Below are 19,598 nucleotides of genomic sequence, written 5' to 3' on the forward strand. Positions count from 1 at the left end.
CAAGTCAAATCAAGGTCTACTTCTGTAATTCAATTTTTATCAAAATTCCCGTGAACAATTCTACAAAACTTCACTCTCTCCATGCCATCTACATTCTTCCATGGAATGCAACCGGCAGACGCATCAGACGCGTCTGTGTCCTCCACAAACTGCTGCGTTAAGTATGTTTATTACACAAGAGTGTATAAGGTCTAACCTTGGGAGGTGACAAGAAAATGATTTGTAAAGGAAAGCCAAAGCTAGTATGCTACTCATGCCGAAGCAAACGTTTCAAACACCACTGTGTTCATCATCAGTGACAAGTAAGAATGAGTTGCAGCAAGGTGTGCGCAGAGGTAGGCAGGTAACTGAACAGACAAAAACAACAACACAAATAAAACACGTGACAGACGCCACTCGAAGGCCCACGGCCGTTACGTCATCATTTGGGCTGCAATGAGGACCTGGGTGTTGACAAGAAACCTTGTTATAACACAATTTACCCTCACATAAAACCTTTCCCATAAGTCGGAGAAATGGCGCCGAGATATCCGCACATTTCTGTAAATATTAGCGGTGAATTGGCGTGACTGCATTTTTGGGGTTTATCAGAGAATGCCAAACTGAACTAAATCAAATTTACTGACATCCTCGTATCAGAAATCAACTGTCAAATCTGATGGATCAATGTTTATATTTACATGGATTATCAACATAAAGCATGGAAACGGTTGCATGCGATATTACAACAACGACATGATATACAAGGAATGATAAAACGGAATATGTTGTCAATATCTAATTGACACTAATAAGTAGTGTCGACGTCATAATTGCAATTATTATGTTGTGTTTTTCTGGCATCAACCGTTTTTTTATTAACGTCGGATAATAATCACGCTGTAAACCAAGTTTACCTCATTTACGGCGAACGTGCTATTCGTTCGTTGACACTTCCAGCAACAAGCCGCCTTTTCAAATGAGTCACGTGGTAATCCGAACTCAAATAACCCGGTATGTATTTTCTATATAGGCCACATGTCTTTTGCGTAAAAAAGATACGAAGGGACAGAGGACAAAGGACATATAGGACAGAGACTTTTTGTACGCGTGGTTTGTAACGTGTTATTGTTAATCCTCGTGCGCTTGTTTATTATGTATTAAACTGATCGATTGACTTTGGGTTTGATAGCAGCCTTTTTATCAGGAGTCAGATATACGGCAGTGTTATTATTTGTGTAGACGTTTTAAGTAACGCTCTAGAAATACCATGATAATAACAAACATGCAAAATGGCAAAGTTTTCGCTACTAACACAAAACTGTGTTGTTTGTGAAATAAATTCGGTTCGGTATAATTGCTTTCCTGTTATTTACGATTTAAAGCCTTTATCAAAACTGGTGAAAATATTTACAATGTCTGTCAATAATTGTCAATCAACACAACGTTGCCATGGTAACTAACGACGCAATGTTAATTTTCGTCACTTCAAACCTCCCCAACAATTATTCGCATTTCACTTTCATCTTAGAACTCATTATTCCGCCCATTGAGTTTTTCCAATAATACCAACTCATAGTGTTGCCACCAGTAGAAGTTCTCGACCACAGACCATTGAGGAAGGCATATGAACAACTACGATGCCACCAAGCTCCACCTTGAACCACAGCACAATTACCTCCCCACCTGCAATTATAATTAAGTCGGTTGTCAACAACTCTGTGTTACAACTTATTTAAACTCAGTTAAAACTTGTGTTTAACTAAAACTTTAACACAACCCCCTGTTTCAGAGCAATTGATTTTTACAATTGTTGATTTAGGGTAGACGGTTAACTTTGTCAACGAAAATCAACTATTTAAGGAAATGCATTTTATCTTTTTCAACACAACCCGATTTACTTCGTTAGTAAAACAGAAATATAATCAGACACGTTGTATCATTATTACTTACGTATCACGGTCTCTGTTGCGTGTTGAAAATCTCATCCCGTTTAGACTGTACGTCCCAGCCATGGAATCTCCTGCATTCCCCGAATATCCGGATATAGTAATTGTGTAAGAACTTCCTTCATCGCCAATGCTGAAAGTACTGAAAACAACAATGTCATAATGTTTAATTTAATGCAAAGTAATTTAAATAACAACGGATAATTTGTTGTTTTAAATCAATCCGCTTACATTGGTTTGTTGCTCATGGAAATGATTGTTAAACATAAAACCCTTTATGACGTAATAAACGACATGTGTCATACATTGTGTTGTGTTGTGTGGGATAATTATTTGTCAACTAAGCAATAAACACAGAGTGGGATTCGAAGTTTTGAGAAGGAAACCCAGTTATTTTTCAACTTTAAGTTCACAAACGACTGGAGGATTACAAGGAGGCTTTATTGTAGCTGAAGAACAAAGCGGATAATTCTAACTTTCCAGTCAAGATGCAACGTTTTGGCAAAGGTCAGTACTTGGCACTCAAGATTTTACCACAAGGACTTGGGCAACAACGACCGCATAAACTCGTCTGGGCAACAGATTTTCCTTAACCTTTTTTAAGTGGTTCTTAACCTTTTTTATCTCATTTCCTACTTCCAGTGTAAACGGAATCCTTATTTCCCACTGGTATTTACATTTTTTAACTAAGAATTTGATTATTGTATTTTCGTTATATCTGTTATACTTTTTTAACTTTTTCTGCCGCATGGCATTACCAATTACCAATAAGTGTTCAACACACAGTGAATACAGATCATTATATTTCTTTTCCGACTACTTTTGTGTATTTCGTTACCGACTGATTATCCACCTACAACCCTAAAATTTCCCACAGGTAAGAACCACTGGCCTAAGGAATTAACTCTGCAGGCCAATGCACCCATTTTCTTGGATAGAGACCCAACAATATCCAATCAACCACGCAACGACCAGCAGCTAACCCAGGGGTGGGCAAAGAGAACACAGAGTGTTTACACTATACAACTTATACACTGACAATCAAGTTGTGCCAGCGTCTTACACGTCGCGATTACGGGATTTTTGTTGCCTCATTCAAAACATTGGGGGCCGAGCATGTTGGGCAGAAAATCGAAATTTCAAACACTGGATTATGCATGGGTGTTAGATGGAGAATATAATAATCATTTTCATCCCATATATCGATGCGGGACACAGCACTAATATTCACTGGATTGCTGCAACCAATTGTCAAACGGTTTGGCCGTGGTCATTTTCGCTTGAACTGCGCAAAAAGGTGACGTTCGACCCAATCCGAGCCCCACTGAGCTCGGTCCTGGAAATCCGCGACCAAGCGATCGCGCAAACCTCAAAAGCGGTGATGTGGGGTCGTTACGAGTTGATTACCATCCCTATGTGTGTGCGGTATCTAAACTTTTTTGTTTCATAATTTTTCCGAACCGAGTAAATGCATTGAAACACAGCAAGAATATTCTGTGTTGCTTCAAACTGAAAAAACACGAGTTTTGTGAATCTGACGTAATAAGGAGGGTATTTCCCTAATGACTTTTAAGATTTTGTTAGTTATGACGACCTGGCAGCATCAGGTAAATTATCGTTGAAACAATGGCATTAAATTGAAAACGTTAAATACGTTATAGTCTTACCTATACTCGGCAAATCCTTGACCTCCGGAAAAATCCTGAAGGTCAACACGAAGGCGACATCTAGTGGACGCACTGGTGATTTGATGCAGTTTCTCCAAACCTGATAAAATTTGTTGGTTGTAATAATATTGTTGAAAACACTGGAATTTAAATTGAATTAACTTATACTGTTATAGTGACTCTAGGATTGTTACGAAGCGTACTTGAAACGTTTTGCTTGGTTGGCCTGTATATAAACTGGGTGTGTACAAGTTATAACAATGTGTTCAGTAAATGTATTCAATCTAAAACAAAGCTGGAACTCCTGTTGCTGCCACAGGCATATTGCAATTTAAAATGTACCGCACTTCTGGCATGAAATATACGTGCTGTATTTTTGCGACGTTTCGTCTGCCATGCGGCGAGACTTCATCAGGTATTAATACCGCAATTTCAAAGTAAACTACACTAAAACATTCAGGGGCACAAAAAAGAAAAAAGGACAGGTTGACACCGCTTGTCAGATCACGTGACAGAGGCAAAACACGAAACACTGCGGGAGGCGAAACAGTTACAACAAATTGTTATAAACTGCCGGAAAGTAAACACATTGTTGTTTGTCGTTGACTCATCCACTGTTTTTGTGAATGTGAAACGACTCAAGAAAGAGCCGCTTGGTGTGGTCCAACTCCTTTTCCAGAACTTGGGCTTTATCGAAGGCAACTTCGTGTCGCAGTGTCACCGCATGCTTGGCCAACGCAGTCTTGCTGGCATCTTTCGATGCGACATCACGGCGATGCTCTTTCAGTCGCGTCTTAAAGGCCCTTTTAGTTTCGCCGATGTAAATACCATCGCAATATTTGCATGGTATTAAACAGACCACTCCCTTTGGCTCGGAAGCTTCCGTAGCAATGGGTCGTGAAATTACATTGCCAAGCGTTGTATGGGGCTTAGTATAGATTTTAATGCCTAATCCGACATCAATCTTCGCAATGTTTCGTCAAGGCCAGGGTTGAAGGGAATAACAACTGCTCCGCTAGTGGGCGTTTCATCCTTACGGGTTATTGCCAGTATATTTTGAGCGTGCCATAACAGTGGTGATTGATAGGGATACCGGTACATTGGTGAACAATGACACCACATCAAAGGATACCATGCTGTCATGTTGCTCCACTCGTAAGCTCCGTACCTCGACTGCAAACTCGAGTGAGTTTTTCACGTGGTGCGGACTATTGCCCAACAAAAGGAGCGATTATTTTAGCATTCTTGAGTCGCTTCACATTCACAAAAACAGTGGATGCGTCAACGACAAAGAACAATGTGTTTACTTTCCTGCAGTTTATAACAATTTGTTGTAACTGTTGCGCCTCCCGCAGTATTTCGTGTTTTGCCTCTGTCACGTGATTTGACAAGCGGTGTCAACGTGTCCTTTTTTCTTTTTGTGGTCCTGAATGTTTTAGTGTAGTTTACTTTGAAATTGCGGCATCAATACCTGATGAAGTCTCGCCGCATGGCAGACGAAACGTCGTAAAATACAGCACGTATATTTTATGCCAGCGGTACATTTTAAACTAAAACAAACCATTATTCAAAGTTTTGCAACATTTGTACTTGGTTAAGGATTGCTTTATTGGAATACAAACCCATCCAAAATTCTGTTGATAGATCCCCAAACCCGTTCTTGTAATCCACCCAATCTCTATCGAAACTAACAGATCCATCATAACGACGCTGGAACACCTGGTATTTATCAAGTAAAACACTTGACACTGATTTTCGGTGAATTGGTCCAAAAAAGTTAGATGACCTCCATGTCAATATATGACTTTTCACTTTCATGTGTAATTTCCTGACCTTTATAAACAACACAATCCCGGGCGTATGGTTAAGTATTGTAGTGTGAAATCGGAAATTACTTGGCGTGTATATTCACCTCACTTAACCAACTTAGCGCTGGTGCCAGGGATTGCCCACCCCTGTGTTAGTGATAATTACTACAGTATGAATACCTGCCAGCCATCTTCACAGTAAACTTCTTCTCCCGATCTGATATATTGGCGACCTTTAAGATCTGAAGTCTTACAGGAATCCCGTGAAACAGTATATATGAGATTCCAGAGATCTGCAGACGGTTAAAACTCATCAGATTGGTAGAAGTATTGAGTTAAACTCATTTACAAGCAAGTAGGCGGTGAAAACCACACAATATTTGCACGACCTGGATTATGACCAGAATATACTCTCTGATATGGAACCCTCTCTGATTCGCACGTGATGACGTATATGTTGGGTATGCCAATACCTTTGCGAGTAATGACGTGACTAACGGGCAAAGGTTTTCAGAATTTGACACATATGTGAGATTTATATTTAAATAAAACAAAACTCAACTGTTGGAAGTGTTACTCAGTTGACCTTGCAGTTGATCCACTCTGTTCGACAACTCTGTGAATATAATGTTAGATGTGTGAGTGGACTTTGGATGTTAAGTGCATGAACTTAACTGTTAGATGTGCGGTTCTGCTCACTTTGCAGTTGATCCACTCTGTTCGACAACTCTGTGAATAAAATGTTAGATGTGTGAGTGGACATTGAGTGTTAAGTGCATGAACTTAACTGTTAGTTGTGCGGTTCTGCTCACTTTGCAGTTGATCCACTCTGTTCGACAACTCTGTGAATAAAATGTTAGATGTGTGAGTGGACTTTGGATGTTAAGTGCATGAACTTAACTGTTAGATGTGCGGTTCTGCTCACTTTGCAGTTGATCCACTCTGTTCGACAACTCTGTGAATAAAATGTTAGATGTGTGAGTGGACTTTGGATGTTAAGTGCATGAACTTAACTGGTAGATGTGCGGTTCTGCTCACTTTGCAGTTGATCCACTCTGTTCGACAACTCTGTGAATAAAATGTTAGATGTGTGAGTGGACATTGAGTGTTAAGTGCATGAACTTAACTGTTAGATGTGCGGTTCTGCTCACTCTGCAGTTGATCCACTCTGTTCGACAACTCTGTGAATATAATGTTCGATGTGTGAGTGGACATTGAATGTTAAGTGCATGAACTTAACTGTTAGATGTGCGGTTCTGCTCACTCTGCAGTTGATCCACTCTGTTCGACAACTCTGTGAATAAAATGTTAGATGTGTGAGTGGACATTGAGTGTTAAGTGCATGAACTTAACTGTTAGATGTGCGGTTCTGCTCACTCTGCAGTTGATCCACTCTGTTCGACAACTCTGTGAATATAATGTTCGATGTGTGAGTGGACATTGAATGTTAAGTGCATGAACTTAACTGTTAGATGTGCGGTTCTGCTCACTCTGCAGTTGATCCACTATGTTCGACAACTCTGTGAATATAATGTTAGATGTGTGAGTGGACATTGAAATTAAGTGCATGAACTTAACTGTTAGATGTGCGGTTCTGTTCACTCTGCAGTTGCTCCACTATGTTCGACAACTCTGTGAACAAAACTTACGTTAACGTTGACATGTTTTACGTCACTAACATTACCCTTACCATGAACTCCAATGTAATCGGTCAGCATTTCTTGGATCGTTTGGTTTTTGTCTTTTTTAAGTTGGCCTGGAAACATGCATGTTTTTCTGATATAACTCTTAAGAAACAAAACAAGCTATTTTTTAGACTAGTCCAGGTCAGTGCGTCTATGTGTTATTCACCGAAATTAATAAAGTGCCTGATGTTATTTACTGTGCGGACCTTCTCAAAAAATACAACATAATTTTTTCCCAACATCGTATGGAGGAAAACCACATATTGATACTTTTCTTCACGTTTTCTTTGATTATCTGTGTTGTTTATGCACGCAACGCAACCCTTCTATCCCTTTGTTTTTATCGGTTTCCTGCACTCACATGTAATTTTGCACCAGTGTAAAAAAACTTCACCGGGTTTTCTTAGTATGGTTCGGTTGTATTTTTTTTGCTGGTATTAGTTAAGTTGTAAGATATACTCTATACACAAAGGTCATTAATGTAGTCAGTTACTGGATAGCTGTACTAGTAATCACTAGGTGGCGATGATAAGGCCAAAAGGTGGCGCTATAGAAAGATATTTTACTTTGAATATCCACCAGGTCAGTCTGTTGGGTCTGAATTTCCTGCAACTTGTTCGTAAGTTGACCTGAAAGTGCAATCGTTAACGAAAAAGGGAAATATTTTTATTACAAAACCGGTAATATTTAATTCTTTGTTTAAAGTAATTATAACTTCCTGTGTATTTAAGTGTCAGCTTTCACAATCTCATAAATTCTCATATTTTCCTACCATTGGTCACGAAGATCTGAATCAAACCCTGAAAAATATTTTGTTTTATTCCGTGATCTCTAAAATGGACAGAATCTAGCCCCTGATGTTGCACAGTCTTAAAACACGACAGCAATTATCGGATAGAAAATGTTTGAAACCAAGTGTTTCTGATTTCCGTCAGTTGGTTTATTTTTTTAATTTGTGAAAAATTGATTTTCGCCTACAACATACGTCATCATCAGTTTCTGCAAATAAACTGCATTAAAACACTCGAAGCTACATGTACCTAAAATAAGCAAACAAATAAAACTGAAATGGTGATCACAATGTCCCCTACCACTGCATCTACACAACTGTTAACTTCACTGCAGTGCAAGGCCCTCTGACACCGGAGACAGAAAGATAAGAGAGTGCGAATCAAAACCATGACGACCCGCAGCACGAATGCACGACGTCATTGAACAACATTAAAACAATGGTGAAAGATGTTCTCCATCCATAAAAACACAACACCAAACAAAACTGCCAGCAACCGCTTACGAATTCGGGGGGAATCATTTTTTAAATGTTTATTGAAACTTGGGTGCGGTTCAGCCATTTTGGCTTCGCACACATCCAGTCCTTTAACCATAGACTGTTCTACAAATACCACCCACAAAACAACTTGAAATGCTTAAACGCGTTCCTGCCGGTGGGTGAGCGTTTGCAAAATGGTGGCGCAGAGCCGCCTTGTCGTTGCTTCCCAAGTTGCCTTTGATTAAATTCTAATCTGTGTTGTGTCCATCTTGTTGAAAATTTATTTTTGGTTTTGCCAACGTATTGTTCATGACATGTTGTGCACGTTGCAACATCAATGCTGAAACTCGCACAAGTTACATGTTGCAGCAGTTTATATTGTTTGCCTGCTATTGTTGTTAATGTTGTCGTTTCATTAACCATGGATATGTAGTTACCATGGTGACCGCCCAATGCGAACCGCCCACAAGGGCAGCTACCAGGAGGGTCGTTGCAGTTCGTTTGCAGGACAAGTTGATTGTCCTCGGTGAAGCATTCCGCTTGCGCCGCAACAACGAAAGACAGAACTTGGGGTACAGCATTTCCTCAGGTTCTCAAGCTCACACAAAAAGAAGGGCAATTAAAGAGCCAGGCCCAAATCGTTTACAAACGACCCCCCTCCTTGGGCGACATTTTTGGAATTCAACCAAAGGCAAGTTGAGAAGCAACGACAAAACGTTTGTTTGTTTATTTTTGGTACATGTAGCTTCGAGTGTTTTAATGCAGTTTATTTGCAGAAACTGATGATGACGTATGCTGTACGAGAAATCAATTTTTCACAAAATAAAAAAATAAACCAACTGACGGTAATCAGAAACACTTGGTTTCAAACATTGTTTTATTCCATAAGTAGTGGAAGCGTACAAGATCTATGTTAGCTCCCAAACCAGAAACGAAACTTTCATATTGGTCATGATTGAATATATCTCGTTTCACAAAGCACACGGTTGATTTATTACGCTCCAACTTCTGTTTACCCATAGCATGTTGACGCTACGCTAATTTCTTACTCATATGAAACTTACCAGAGCGAGAGCTGTTGCGATAACCAGACCCAGTACCACCAGCACAATCTTCATTCTTCTAAGCTCAGAACGTAATTGTGACAACTTCTCTTTCTCCGCGCTTTGCTGAGGTTCCTCGTAAACTGATTGTTGTTAAGTTTACAGACGTGCTTTTAGTTCGGGTAATTTAGCTTCCAACAAAACCTTACGTTACTAGGTCTAGTATCTTTCTCCTTGAGTTTGTCATTGTAATATTCCAACTCTTACGTAAGCCCATTTTTACTGGCGTTTCATTATGTAAAGGTTATGACGTCATAATACACGTTGTCAAATAAATGTCATTTTGGTACAAAGCGTCAATTGTGACGTCAAAAGTTGTTAAAAAATAGTTTTGACTTTTCTGCTTTATTCACACCGGTTGGGAAACCGCGTCAGACAACAAGATATTAGTTTCTCCACACAAAGATAATATAACCAGTTTGTACGACTTACTGTTTTCCTGGGGACCAGAGCGAGCCGTCATTTCATAACTTTCGCGATTCATTTTCGATGAAAATGTTGATCGACCAGAAAATAACAACAAACAACCACCTCTACGTGTGCGCAAGATGATCTAACACGAAAGTTTGTGGAGTGCAGCCAACAACACAAGGAAGTTATGGTGGCATTTCTTAAGGAGCAGGAAATGCGTCGGTTTCGCTTTTGTTGTCCACGTTATTTCATAACCTTTGTTTTCCACTCTGTCATGGGTTCAAACCTATGCCTGCAGGCATCTGTAACCAGGCGTTGTTCAGGCAGAAAAGTGTAAACAGCACTCGGTCAGCAGTTGCCTTGGACTCACGACGAGTTTGCAAAACGTGTCTTCATGTCAATGTTCATGTTTCTGTTCATGTATTTTCTAACATACTTTGCATGTGTTACAAGGAATGTGGGATAAAAATCAGCGTAACAAAATCACTCAGATCGTTCCCTACAATCGCGGTTAAATTTGAACGCATTTCATTTTAGTTTGAATTCTTTGCCATTTTTAGTTGGCAGTGGATTTTTCGTTCTGCTGCCGAAACTTACTGAACTTTTGTATGGAATATTTCAAAACACTCTTGCAATTTAGCTAATTTACATTTTGAAATACAAAATCTTGCTTCCAATAAGAACAAATTAACCAGTTTTACTCGGTTCGTATTTACGTTTTCTACATCAAAAGTTGGTCAGTAGAATTCTTTCCATCAATTTGGCGTCCAACCATGCACTTACATCTTCCCAGAATATTGCAACATCCATTACACACAAAAAATACATACTAAATTGTTTCCATTTCGTTTTCGCAAAGAAAAACACATTCACCCGTGCTGTCAACCAGCCTGAAGCCAAATAGAGCGTCATTCGTTACCAATGCCCACAAATTTAATTTGAAAAGATCTTAATTTCGTTTTCAGAGTGCATTTAAAATTATCATAGTAGAGCGACTGCTATTGGGTTTCCGTTAAGGTCGATTCCATGTGGGTTTCCCGTTCGTTTTGTTGTTTTCTTGGGGTTTTTCTAGTTTGTTGGAATGGTTTTTATAAGCTTAAGGTAATCTGTGTAATTTTTGCTTGAAGGTTTGAACAAACTACAGACTGCGCTCCATGGTAAACCGAATGCTGGGTGTTATCATCATAAATAAAGTGATGCATAGGCCTACGCTATCGGTCTGCCTATACCGGGTCTTCGTAGGTACCAACGTAAGGTACGATGAGTCAGAAATTCGCAACCGCACCCCAGTCTCTTGGTTTTTAGTGAATATATTGTGCAGTGAAAGAACAACGAATCAGTACGCAGTGTAAAATGGGCGAGACACAATACATCAGCAACAGTGCAGCATTGGGGTAGTCAGTACAAACAGGGCACAGTTTAGCGCATACAGTCATACAGGGCAGGGTCGAGATTTCTGAAGGTCACAGTACCACGTTTCTGAAGGCACTGTGGAGTTAGCTTAGCGTCTAAAACATACAAACAAACGTGACAAATCGCCAATGTAGTCAACTGGCTTACAAAACATTGAAAGAGGCACATGACAGGCCTTTAAGTCTTCATAACACTTCACAAACATTAAAAGTATCACTAGAACCTAGACGAAGTCAAATCTACATTAATTTCAACGATTACTGTGGCTATTTCCCGCAAGTAGACCAGTGAGCACGCTTTGTGGAACAAAGGAATGCGATGATGTGATGCAAATGTGCACATATACGCACATGGGTTCAAGTAACATAGAAATGTTATTAAATGGTTAAACTGTTCGTAACGGTAGACACTTAAACCACCTCACGGACGGGCGAAACAGGATTTCCCCGGTTCATCTTGTAATGGTTAAAATAGCATTTCAAACATGTTTGTTGGAAATATTATTCTTTCTGAACTAAAATAGTTATCAAGGCATTGTATAGAGGTATGTTAAAAAGCAAGCAAAACATCTTACATCAACGAAATGTTTGTTTCGTTCACCACGTGCTTCGGCAATGCTACACACGTCCTAAAGTATCGAAATTCTTGGTCTTTTGCCAAATCTACCAATCAACAATATGCTCTTAGTGTGTAACAACCTTTATGCATAAACAAACTAAATATTAGAGTTATAATATTGCAAAGTCTTCGTGAAAACTAATGTTGAGTAGCCACGCATGAAACGGGGAAATCCCGTTTCGCCCGTTCGTAACACTGGGTTTTATGGAAGTGTACGCACAGCGGCACCACGTGGTCACTTTCCAGCATTACAAACGCGCCATTCAAGTAACTCGCCAACGAACAGTGACGTTTTCACTGCAGTCAGTACAGTTTAAGCTGTTTAGTAATTGTAAGGGGAAACAAAGTTTGCCCCCTGTTGCATTTCATACCGATGTTGACGTTTGCACGCTTTAATGGTTTTTCGGGTGCTTTCCCTTATATTTGATGAAAAGTGCCGGTTTTAAACTGATTTCTGGTCAAAATGGCGGCCTTGGCTTCGCTTTGTGACGCTTACGGCAGTGATTCTGATTTTAGCGATAACGACGAGCAATTTACGCAAGTAGACCGAGCTGGCACCAAAGTGAATTTGCCTTTACAGCATGCTATTTCTTCATTGTTTGGAGACACCAAGTCGTTGAAACCCCAGGAACACCGAGGTCGAATCCGGTCGTTCCCCCATGAGCGCGGGAATTGGGCAACGTATGTTTACATACCTTACCCTAAAAAAAGTTTGGATGAATTTAAATTCAACGTTGAAAAAACACTCGAAAGCAGAGAAAAAGGTATTAAATTATCTGCTTAAATTATTGTGTACAGTTTTAAATGTTTGGGAATTAATTGATAGAATCGACATGGCATCTTGTGGATGATTTCCATGTGAGTATTTCAAGGACTAATGTCATACCTCACCACTGCATAGACCCTTTAGTGGAAAGTCTCAGACAAAATTTAAAACGGTTTCGAAGATTTTCAATCACATTATCATCTGATGATTTGAATATTTATGTGAATGATGAAAAAACAAGATCATTTTGTGGGTTTAAGGTAAGGGTGAAACTTTTTTCACAGCATTTCTTGTCTTGATTTGGTATCAGATTGTTTCCAAACAATTCCAGATTTCAGCGCAACCTGCAGTTCAACAACTGAATAAAGTCGTTCAGATCGTGAATAAAGCTTTCATGGATTTTCATTGCAAGCCTTACTACACAAACCCATCCTATCACATGAGTGTTGCTTGGCATCTCAACCAATTCACAGAAGAATCCAAATTATTTTCAAAACTTTCATCAAATTGGAACAGAATAGAATTGGAGAACCCTGAACTTTTTACAATTGATGTGGATGAGGTTGTTTGTAAAAGTGGCAACAAAATGTTTTCATGTAAACTAAGTTCCATCAGTTGACATCCACAATACTCACATGGACATCTGTATTGTCACCATTTCATCAGACTTTTAGTGAGTTTTTTCATGTTTTGTGGTCGAGTTAAATTTTTGTTTAGCTCCAGAATTAAACTGCTACATTTAATCTTATAATGTGACATTTTGTTCTTTTTTATATCATTTCTGTTTAATTTTGCTGTTTGTCTCATACAGGTTCCAGCACAATAACCTGTTGTGAACATTTCTATTCACTGATGTCCAAAACGACTTGTTTTATTGCTGTTAAAAGTATTTTATTGTTGCCTGTAAACACATACAGTATGCATACCATAAAGTTAACCAGAACTGTAATATCAACGACTACATGTACATGTCACGACAGATTTACAACAATGTTAAGGTCTTGACTGAGAGTGGACGACAGCCTGAAACCAACCAATGAATAGCAGAAGAAGTAGTGTATATACAACCCATAAACATGCAGATTATTTCTTAAACCGATCGGAGAAATTTGGTGAGCAAGGTGTCGTCAACTCCTTACCCTGGGGTTCTGGGACAGGTCTGTACTTGTGGATGCCGTGCGCTTTGTGGACGAGTTGTTTACGAAGTTGAGCGATTTGTTTTTCCTCCTCTTCCTCCTGAACCTGCCTCCGTTCCTCCAGGAGAGCCTCTTTCCTCCTGGCTTCCTCTTCACGCTGATGAGCGATGATCTCTCGCTGCTTGGCACGCTCAGAAGAGTGGAGAGTGACCTCGAGTGGTTCTATTTAACAATCAAATGTTTTCTGTCAATGCTTGGTTTTCCTGTCCGTGTTCAACCAGATACGTGTCGAAGTGTATTTGGGTAAATGCAGTAAAATACCTGATCCACTTTACAGTAGGTTTTGTGTTTTAAGACAAGTTGTCGGTCACCGACTGCACTGATGAGACCTGATAGGTCCAAGTAGCACACGCAATAGCTCACTGATTATTAATGACTCATTTCTTGCATATTAAACACATTATTTGTCACAAAAGAGCTAGAACTAGACTGGGTCACATTGTTGGGAGGTTTTTTTAGTTTGCAAAACCATTCCACATCAAACCAATACATTCAGTATTGGTTGTATGTAAACACCTACTACAAGTTACTCACCAACGACTCTGCCAACCCTCTTGGGTGCAAACGGTTTCCCTTTTATGACTTTTTCATAATCGTTGTTGGCTTTGAAGAGAGTTTTCTCGCGTAGGTGCTTAACGTCTTCCTTCACCTGCACAAAAATTAACCCAAAAGACAGGAATATTAAAAATGTGCATTGGAAGTTCATGAAACAACATTTCATAAAATAATTCAACAAATCTATCATCACAAACCATCTTTTGAGCCGGCTGTTCTAACTCAGTGGCTGTTCTAACTCATTTCATTGGATTTTGTATCACAAATATGTCTATCACTACCACAAGCATTAAATATAAACCACCCCCCACCTGTCTGTTCCATTCCTCCACGCGATGACCGACTCTTTCCTCAATCTGAAGTTTAAAAGGTTTTGCTTTTGTTGCTTCTTTCACAGATTTTGGTGGGAGAGTTGGTGTGGCAGGGATTGGCATCGGACGGGCTTTGAACGCAATGGGCTGCATACAGAGGAATACAACTGTACTGCATACAGAGGAATACAACCAGGGGCGTATCCAGGAATTTTTAAAGGGGGGGGTCCAAATTTTTTTAGGGAATTCCCCGATTTTCAGGTATAAACTATTGTGGCGAGAATCGCAAAATACGAACGCCGGTGTTCGCGCCAATCGTCACATAAACGGTGGCTTTCTGGCTTCCGCAATTGTGTAACGCTATGGAAAGTTTACCAACTAAACTAATTGACTTTCACGCAAGTAAACCGCTTGTCATTACAACGTGGCCACTAAAAAACGACGTTTCGTCCGTGAACTGACGAAAAATGACACTTGTTTCGTAACAATGCAACATGTTTGGTAACAATGCCAAGTGTTCGGTAACAATGCTCCCTGTTTGGAAACAATGGCGAATGCAACACGATGCGGTTTTTAGGTCAACGTCAAAGAAAATTTCTGGTTTTCACGCGGATTTTGACAAAAATATACAGTGGCGTTTGTTTAGTTATTAAAAAAGACCAAAATATTTTACAAAAGGGGGGGGTCCGGACCCCTCGGACCCCCCCCCTGGATACGCCCATGAATACAACTGTATTCACTTTACTTATTTTTATGATTCTGATAATATTTTGTGATTTCCGTCAGCTATTCACGTATAAAAAGTATTTGTAACCTTCTGTTCGTCGTTAATAAGCTCCTTAATTTTTTCTTCCTTCTTCTGAAGTCGCTGTTTGTCGATTGAGTCAAATGAGAAGGGTTGAGCTTTGGTCGGTCCCTTCTTCTCTATGTGAGGTTTCACTGGGATTCCATGCACCACAGTCAAGTGTGTCTCATCCATCTGTTACGATTCACATAATTTATTTTCATCCAACAACAACCACGAGGCATTAGAAACTGTAAACGATTAGATTGAGTTTTCGATGGAATTCATGGCAATGATTAACTAGGTACATTTTAACAGAAATTACAACAGTATTTTGATCAGAGCGAAAACGAAGATTTCATTGAGAAAGTGAACTCACATGCTTGCTCAGGTTCCTACCAAGCAACGATGAATTTTGGGATTCTTTTCTTAAAACCTGAAAAATTTTGAACATTGGTTTCTTGTGTTTGCGGATCTTTCAAATGAGAAATTCAACTAAAGCCTTGATGTAATTTTATCATGAAGAAAATAAAAGTGCTGGATGTAATAATGGATTACTTGATTTAAGTTTTTAATACCTCTGCCTCGTGTGCCTTCTCAGCATGAACCTTTGCTCGATCTTTCAAAGCAAATGCCGGACTTTTTGGCACGGTAACTTTCAACTGAGGTTTCTCCTTCAAACCCTGTATATAACAGTTCATACATAACATTTACGATCGTAATTAAAATCAACAAACAAACACAATCATTTACAGGAAAGTCATGGGTTTAAAGTAGTTGAAGAAGATACATTCTGTGTAAACCCAGTTCAAACTGAATATAAACCATCAAACACTATTACTTTAAAAGTTAACAAAGTTGAGACTAACAATCTTTTTCATGTGAAAAAATATTTATGATCAGGAAAATCATTCACATGATTTAAATCCAGGAACCCTGGACCAGGGTAAACAAAATTTTCTGAAAACTTACACAAACTTTTTCCAGTATTGCGGAAGGAACAGGCTGAGCTTTAAATACTTCAGGCTTCACTTCATTCTCATGTGGTTTATGATTTTTGTGTGGCTCGGTGAGGTTAAATCCGACAGGAACAGTTGTGGGTTTTGGTTCCACTGCTTTCAGTTTTTCCTTTCCGTCCAAAGCAGTCTTGTTGACTGGATTCGCCTTAAACTTGTATCTGTGGAAAATAAACAAGAAAATTACAGATGGTCTGCTATGGTTCTGGTCGATAAACAATAAAAAAACAACTTCTTCATTTCTTCAACTTCAAGGTCCTCTTTTTCTTTCGCGCTCATTGTTGATATCGGCTTGTTTCTAGGTTTTGAGGAAAACTTTGGTGTTTTGGGCTCAGTAATATGAAGGGCAGTGGCTTTCATTGGACCATCTGAACCAAAATATAAAGGTTACATATATACAGTTTAGGATCAGGGAAAGACATTTTTTTAAAAGTTATATTCTTCAATACAAGCTGCAAAGAAACCAACAACTGATATTATTTAAACACGATAAAGAACTAACTGTTGGAAAGACCAGTTTTCTTTGTGTTCTTGAAACGTTTTGGAGTTGCTTTATGGAAATCAATGATAGCTTTTGCCATTGGAACAAATGATGGTGGTGGATTTTCTTCTGGTTTCTTTCTTTTGTTCTGGTTGAAGTGGAAAGGTTCAGGCACGGTTGCTTTCGGTTTGTACTGAGAAAAAAGGTGATGTCAGCACTTTTAAGTATTGTCACAAACCTCCAACTTACAGGTGAAGGGTTGTGTTTCCGTAGATCAGAAGTAAAGTCCTTGGATGATGAAACATCGCTCCTCAGCGCCATCGAGTGGCTTCTTGCAATCCTTTCATCTGTTTTAAAATGGAATTCTGTGGATCAACAAAAATAAAATATTGCTGTTTGTAAACCTTTCAGTTTTCAGAAGGAAGCCACCCAACAACTGTAGGAAATAAAGAACACTTGGTTTGAACCTTTTGGTTTAGTGCAATGTGATTTAACAGCTGGTGCAGCACTTGCGGGTTTTTGACATTTTTTTAGAAACTTTTCATTTTCTTTCTTAGTGTGTGCCGCCTCTTTTCGCAGTTGTACAATCTTCTGCAGTTCGCGTTCTTCACTTGTAAGTGCTCGTTTATGTGTCGTTCTTTTGTCGGATGCAGGAAACCTAAAAACAGAAACCAAAGCGTCTAAGTAAACAACAACAACCAGGCTGTCTGGGGCTCTTGTACACTACTTATATTTGTTTCTTCTTTTGTAAGGGAATCCATACATTTTGAACACTCTTACTCAAAACAGTCAAAAAAACACTTTCTTACTTAAGCAGCTTCGTGACATCCACAGAGTTGGCCTGTCAGAAAAAAATATATACAACATTGTCTCTTTGCAAAATAATTCTGTTCAAAGTGAAAGCACTCAATATAAATACATGCAATTAACGGTGTGCAAGCAAACACATGTTTGTACCCTTTGGTGCTTAGGAATCGGTTTTGCTGAATTTGATTTTGCTTTTTTTGATGCAGGTTCTGGGTTATTTGTGTTGGGAGTCCGATTTTGTCTTAAACTTCTACGAAGAGGTTGTTTTGTTGCTGAGGCTGATTTCAGAGCAATATTTTTATGTCTGAAAGACAAGTAATATTTATATACGCTTTGTTATTCAAAAAAAAATTTAAAACATTTCTAACTCAGGTTAATGGTATCTTTTTTACTTCTTCTCATATCCAAGATACATTTATTTCTTGTAACATATGCTCATACAAGAGCTTCATAGTTTTAGTTGCTTAGACTTGAAGTGGGACTTGAAAAACTAAACATATATAAAATATTTTTATACTTTTTTTCAACATTTTCCTTTCCTGCAAACGTTGCTTTGCCAGAATTCCACGAAGCCAAACGACTTGGGGTCATAATGTTTGAAAGTGTTTTGGGTTTGGAGCCGATCGACATTTCCTCTTTCACTTTCTTGTTTTCTTTTTCGGAAACATCAGCTTCTCCAGTCGAATCTTCTGTGGTGCTGTATCGTATTCTTGCAACGCCGCTCACATTCATTTCGTCAGCATTGTTCGTGACTGTGATTCCTTCTTGACTTGATGGGAGTTCAGACTTTTCAAACAATTTTTGCATTGGTTTTACAACTCCTACCGCTGTAGGTGCATGTTTTGTTTCATCAAATTTGAGTATGGGCTGTTTGGAGGAACTGTTAATTGAACCAGATGCCATTTTTACAGATGCTTCAAAGTCCTCAGGTATTTCTCTCACTGATGTGAAGTCATCTTCTTCTGTGTGGTAATCTACAAGTGCAAAAATGACATTGACTTCAACATGATAGAGAAATATCAGTTGGAAAACGTATCGTCTATTTTTTCCATATGTAAATACAATCTTAGCACTAGTTTAAAAGTTTGGAAAGTAAAATACGTGTTTTTACTTTGCAATGGAGAATGGAAGACATCTAAGCTCAAAGCATGATATTTAAAATTATTTTTTTAATATTTAGCAAAATGTACAAATCAAAGTTGACTTACTAAAATAATCTTCAGCATCATCTTCCTGTTCATGTTCCCTGTTTTGGAAATCAACACATCTCGGAGCATCAAATTCCCAAAGCTGTGCTTCAGACATGTTTGCTGGCTGTTGATAAAACAAGATAAAATCTGGTAAAAGAAACAACACAGTTGATCGATAAACAAACAAAAACCAAATCTTCGATGTTTTAAAACAATTACCATTGATTAAAGGTGACCTAAAATAAACTGCCAAGCTACACAATTATCGAATAACTGCTTTCTTGCCACCTCATTTAAACACAAACCAGCTTTTGCTTGTTAAGATTAAAATTCCCGCCTCGGTCTAAACTCTACCACCAAAGTCGCTGCAGTGGAAAGTTTATAGTTATGGGGGAATTTATCGTGACTCGAACCTTCCACTGTCACAACCCATGGACAGTTACTGCTTTCAATGCGCACCAAATAGAGGTTATGACGCGTTTTAGTCCGTGTAATTTGCAACTTTGTTCCCATAAAACAGAAGTGACCAACGTTTCAGATTTTACACTTGGCTTTATATTTGACGGCCTAATTTTAGAAAGTCATTGAT

At 38.9% G+C, this 19,598-nt stretch overlaps 2 protein-coding genes across 2 annotated transcripts; both read right to left on the minus strand.

The window, feature by feature from the left end:
* Nucleotides 1-1,152: 1,152 nt before the first annotated feature.
* LOC145907438 (fibrinogen-like protein A) lies at nt 1,153-9,995 on the minus strand. The gene is made up of 13 exons (XM_082994848.1): nt 9,894-9,995; nt 9,423-9,544; nt 7,861-7,888; nt 7,655-7,717; nt 7,094-7,159; nt 6,982-7,035; nt 6,870-6,923; nt 5,966-6,019; nt 5,584-5,696; nt 5,218-5,314; nt 3,596-3,695; nt 1,933-2,070; nt 1,153-1,665 (listed from the first exon to the last, which is right to left on the minus strand). The coding sequence occupies exons 1-13, from the start codon at nt 9,943-9,945 to the stop codon at nt 1,485-1,487; spliced, it is 1,122 nt and encodes a 373-aa protein (XP_082850974.1). The 5' UTR covers nt 9,946-9,995; the 3' UTR covers nt 1,153-1,484.
* A 3,120-nt stretch (nt 9,996-13,115) lies between these two features.
* Nucleotides 13,116-19,234, minus strand: LOC145907487 (targeting protein for Xklp2-like). Its single transcript, XM_082994892.1, has 15 exons — nt 19,028-19,234; nt 18,337-18,793; nt 17,970-18,123; nt 17,822-17,853; nt 17,480-17,670; nt 17,262-17,377; nt 17,034-17,205; nt 16,764-16,899; nt 16,488-16,692; nt 16,094-16,198; nt 15,895-15,951; nt 15,546-15,710; nt 14,732-14,878; nt 14,400-14,514; nt 13,116-14,027 (listed from the first exon to the last, which is right to left on the minus strand). The coding sequence occupies exons 1-15, from the start codon at nt 19,122-19,124 to the stop codon at nt 13,753-13,755; spliced, it is 2,424 nt and encodes an 807-aa protein (XP_082851018.1). The 5' UTR covers nt 19,125-19,234; the 3' UTR covers nt 13,116-13,752.
* Nucleotides 19,235-19,598: the final 364 nt, after the last annotated feature.

The sequence above is a fragment of the Ascidia mentula genome, chromosome 6 (genome assembly GCF_947561715.1).
Source record: "Ascidia mentula chromosome 6, kaAscMent1.1, whole genome shotgun sequence".
Taxonomy (NCBI): domain Eukaryota; kingdom Metazoa; phylum Chordata; class Ascidiacea; order Phlebobranchia; family Ascidiidae; genus Ascidia; species Ascidia mentula.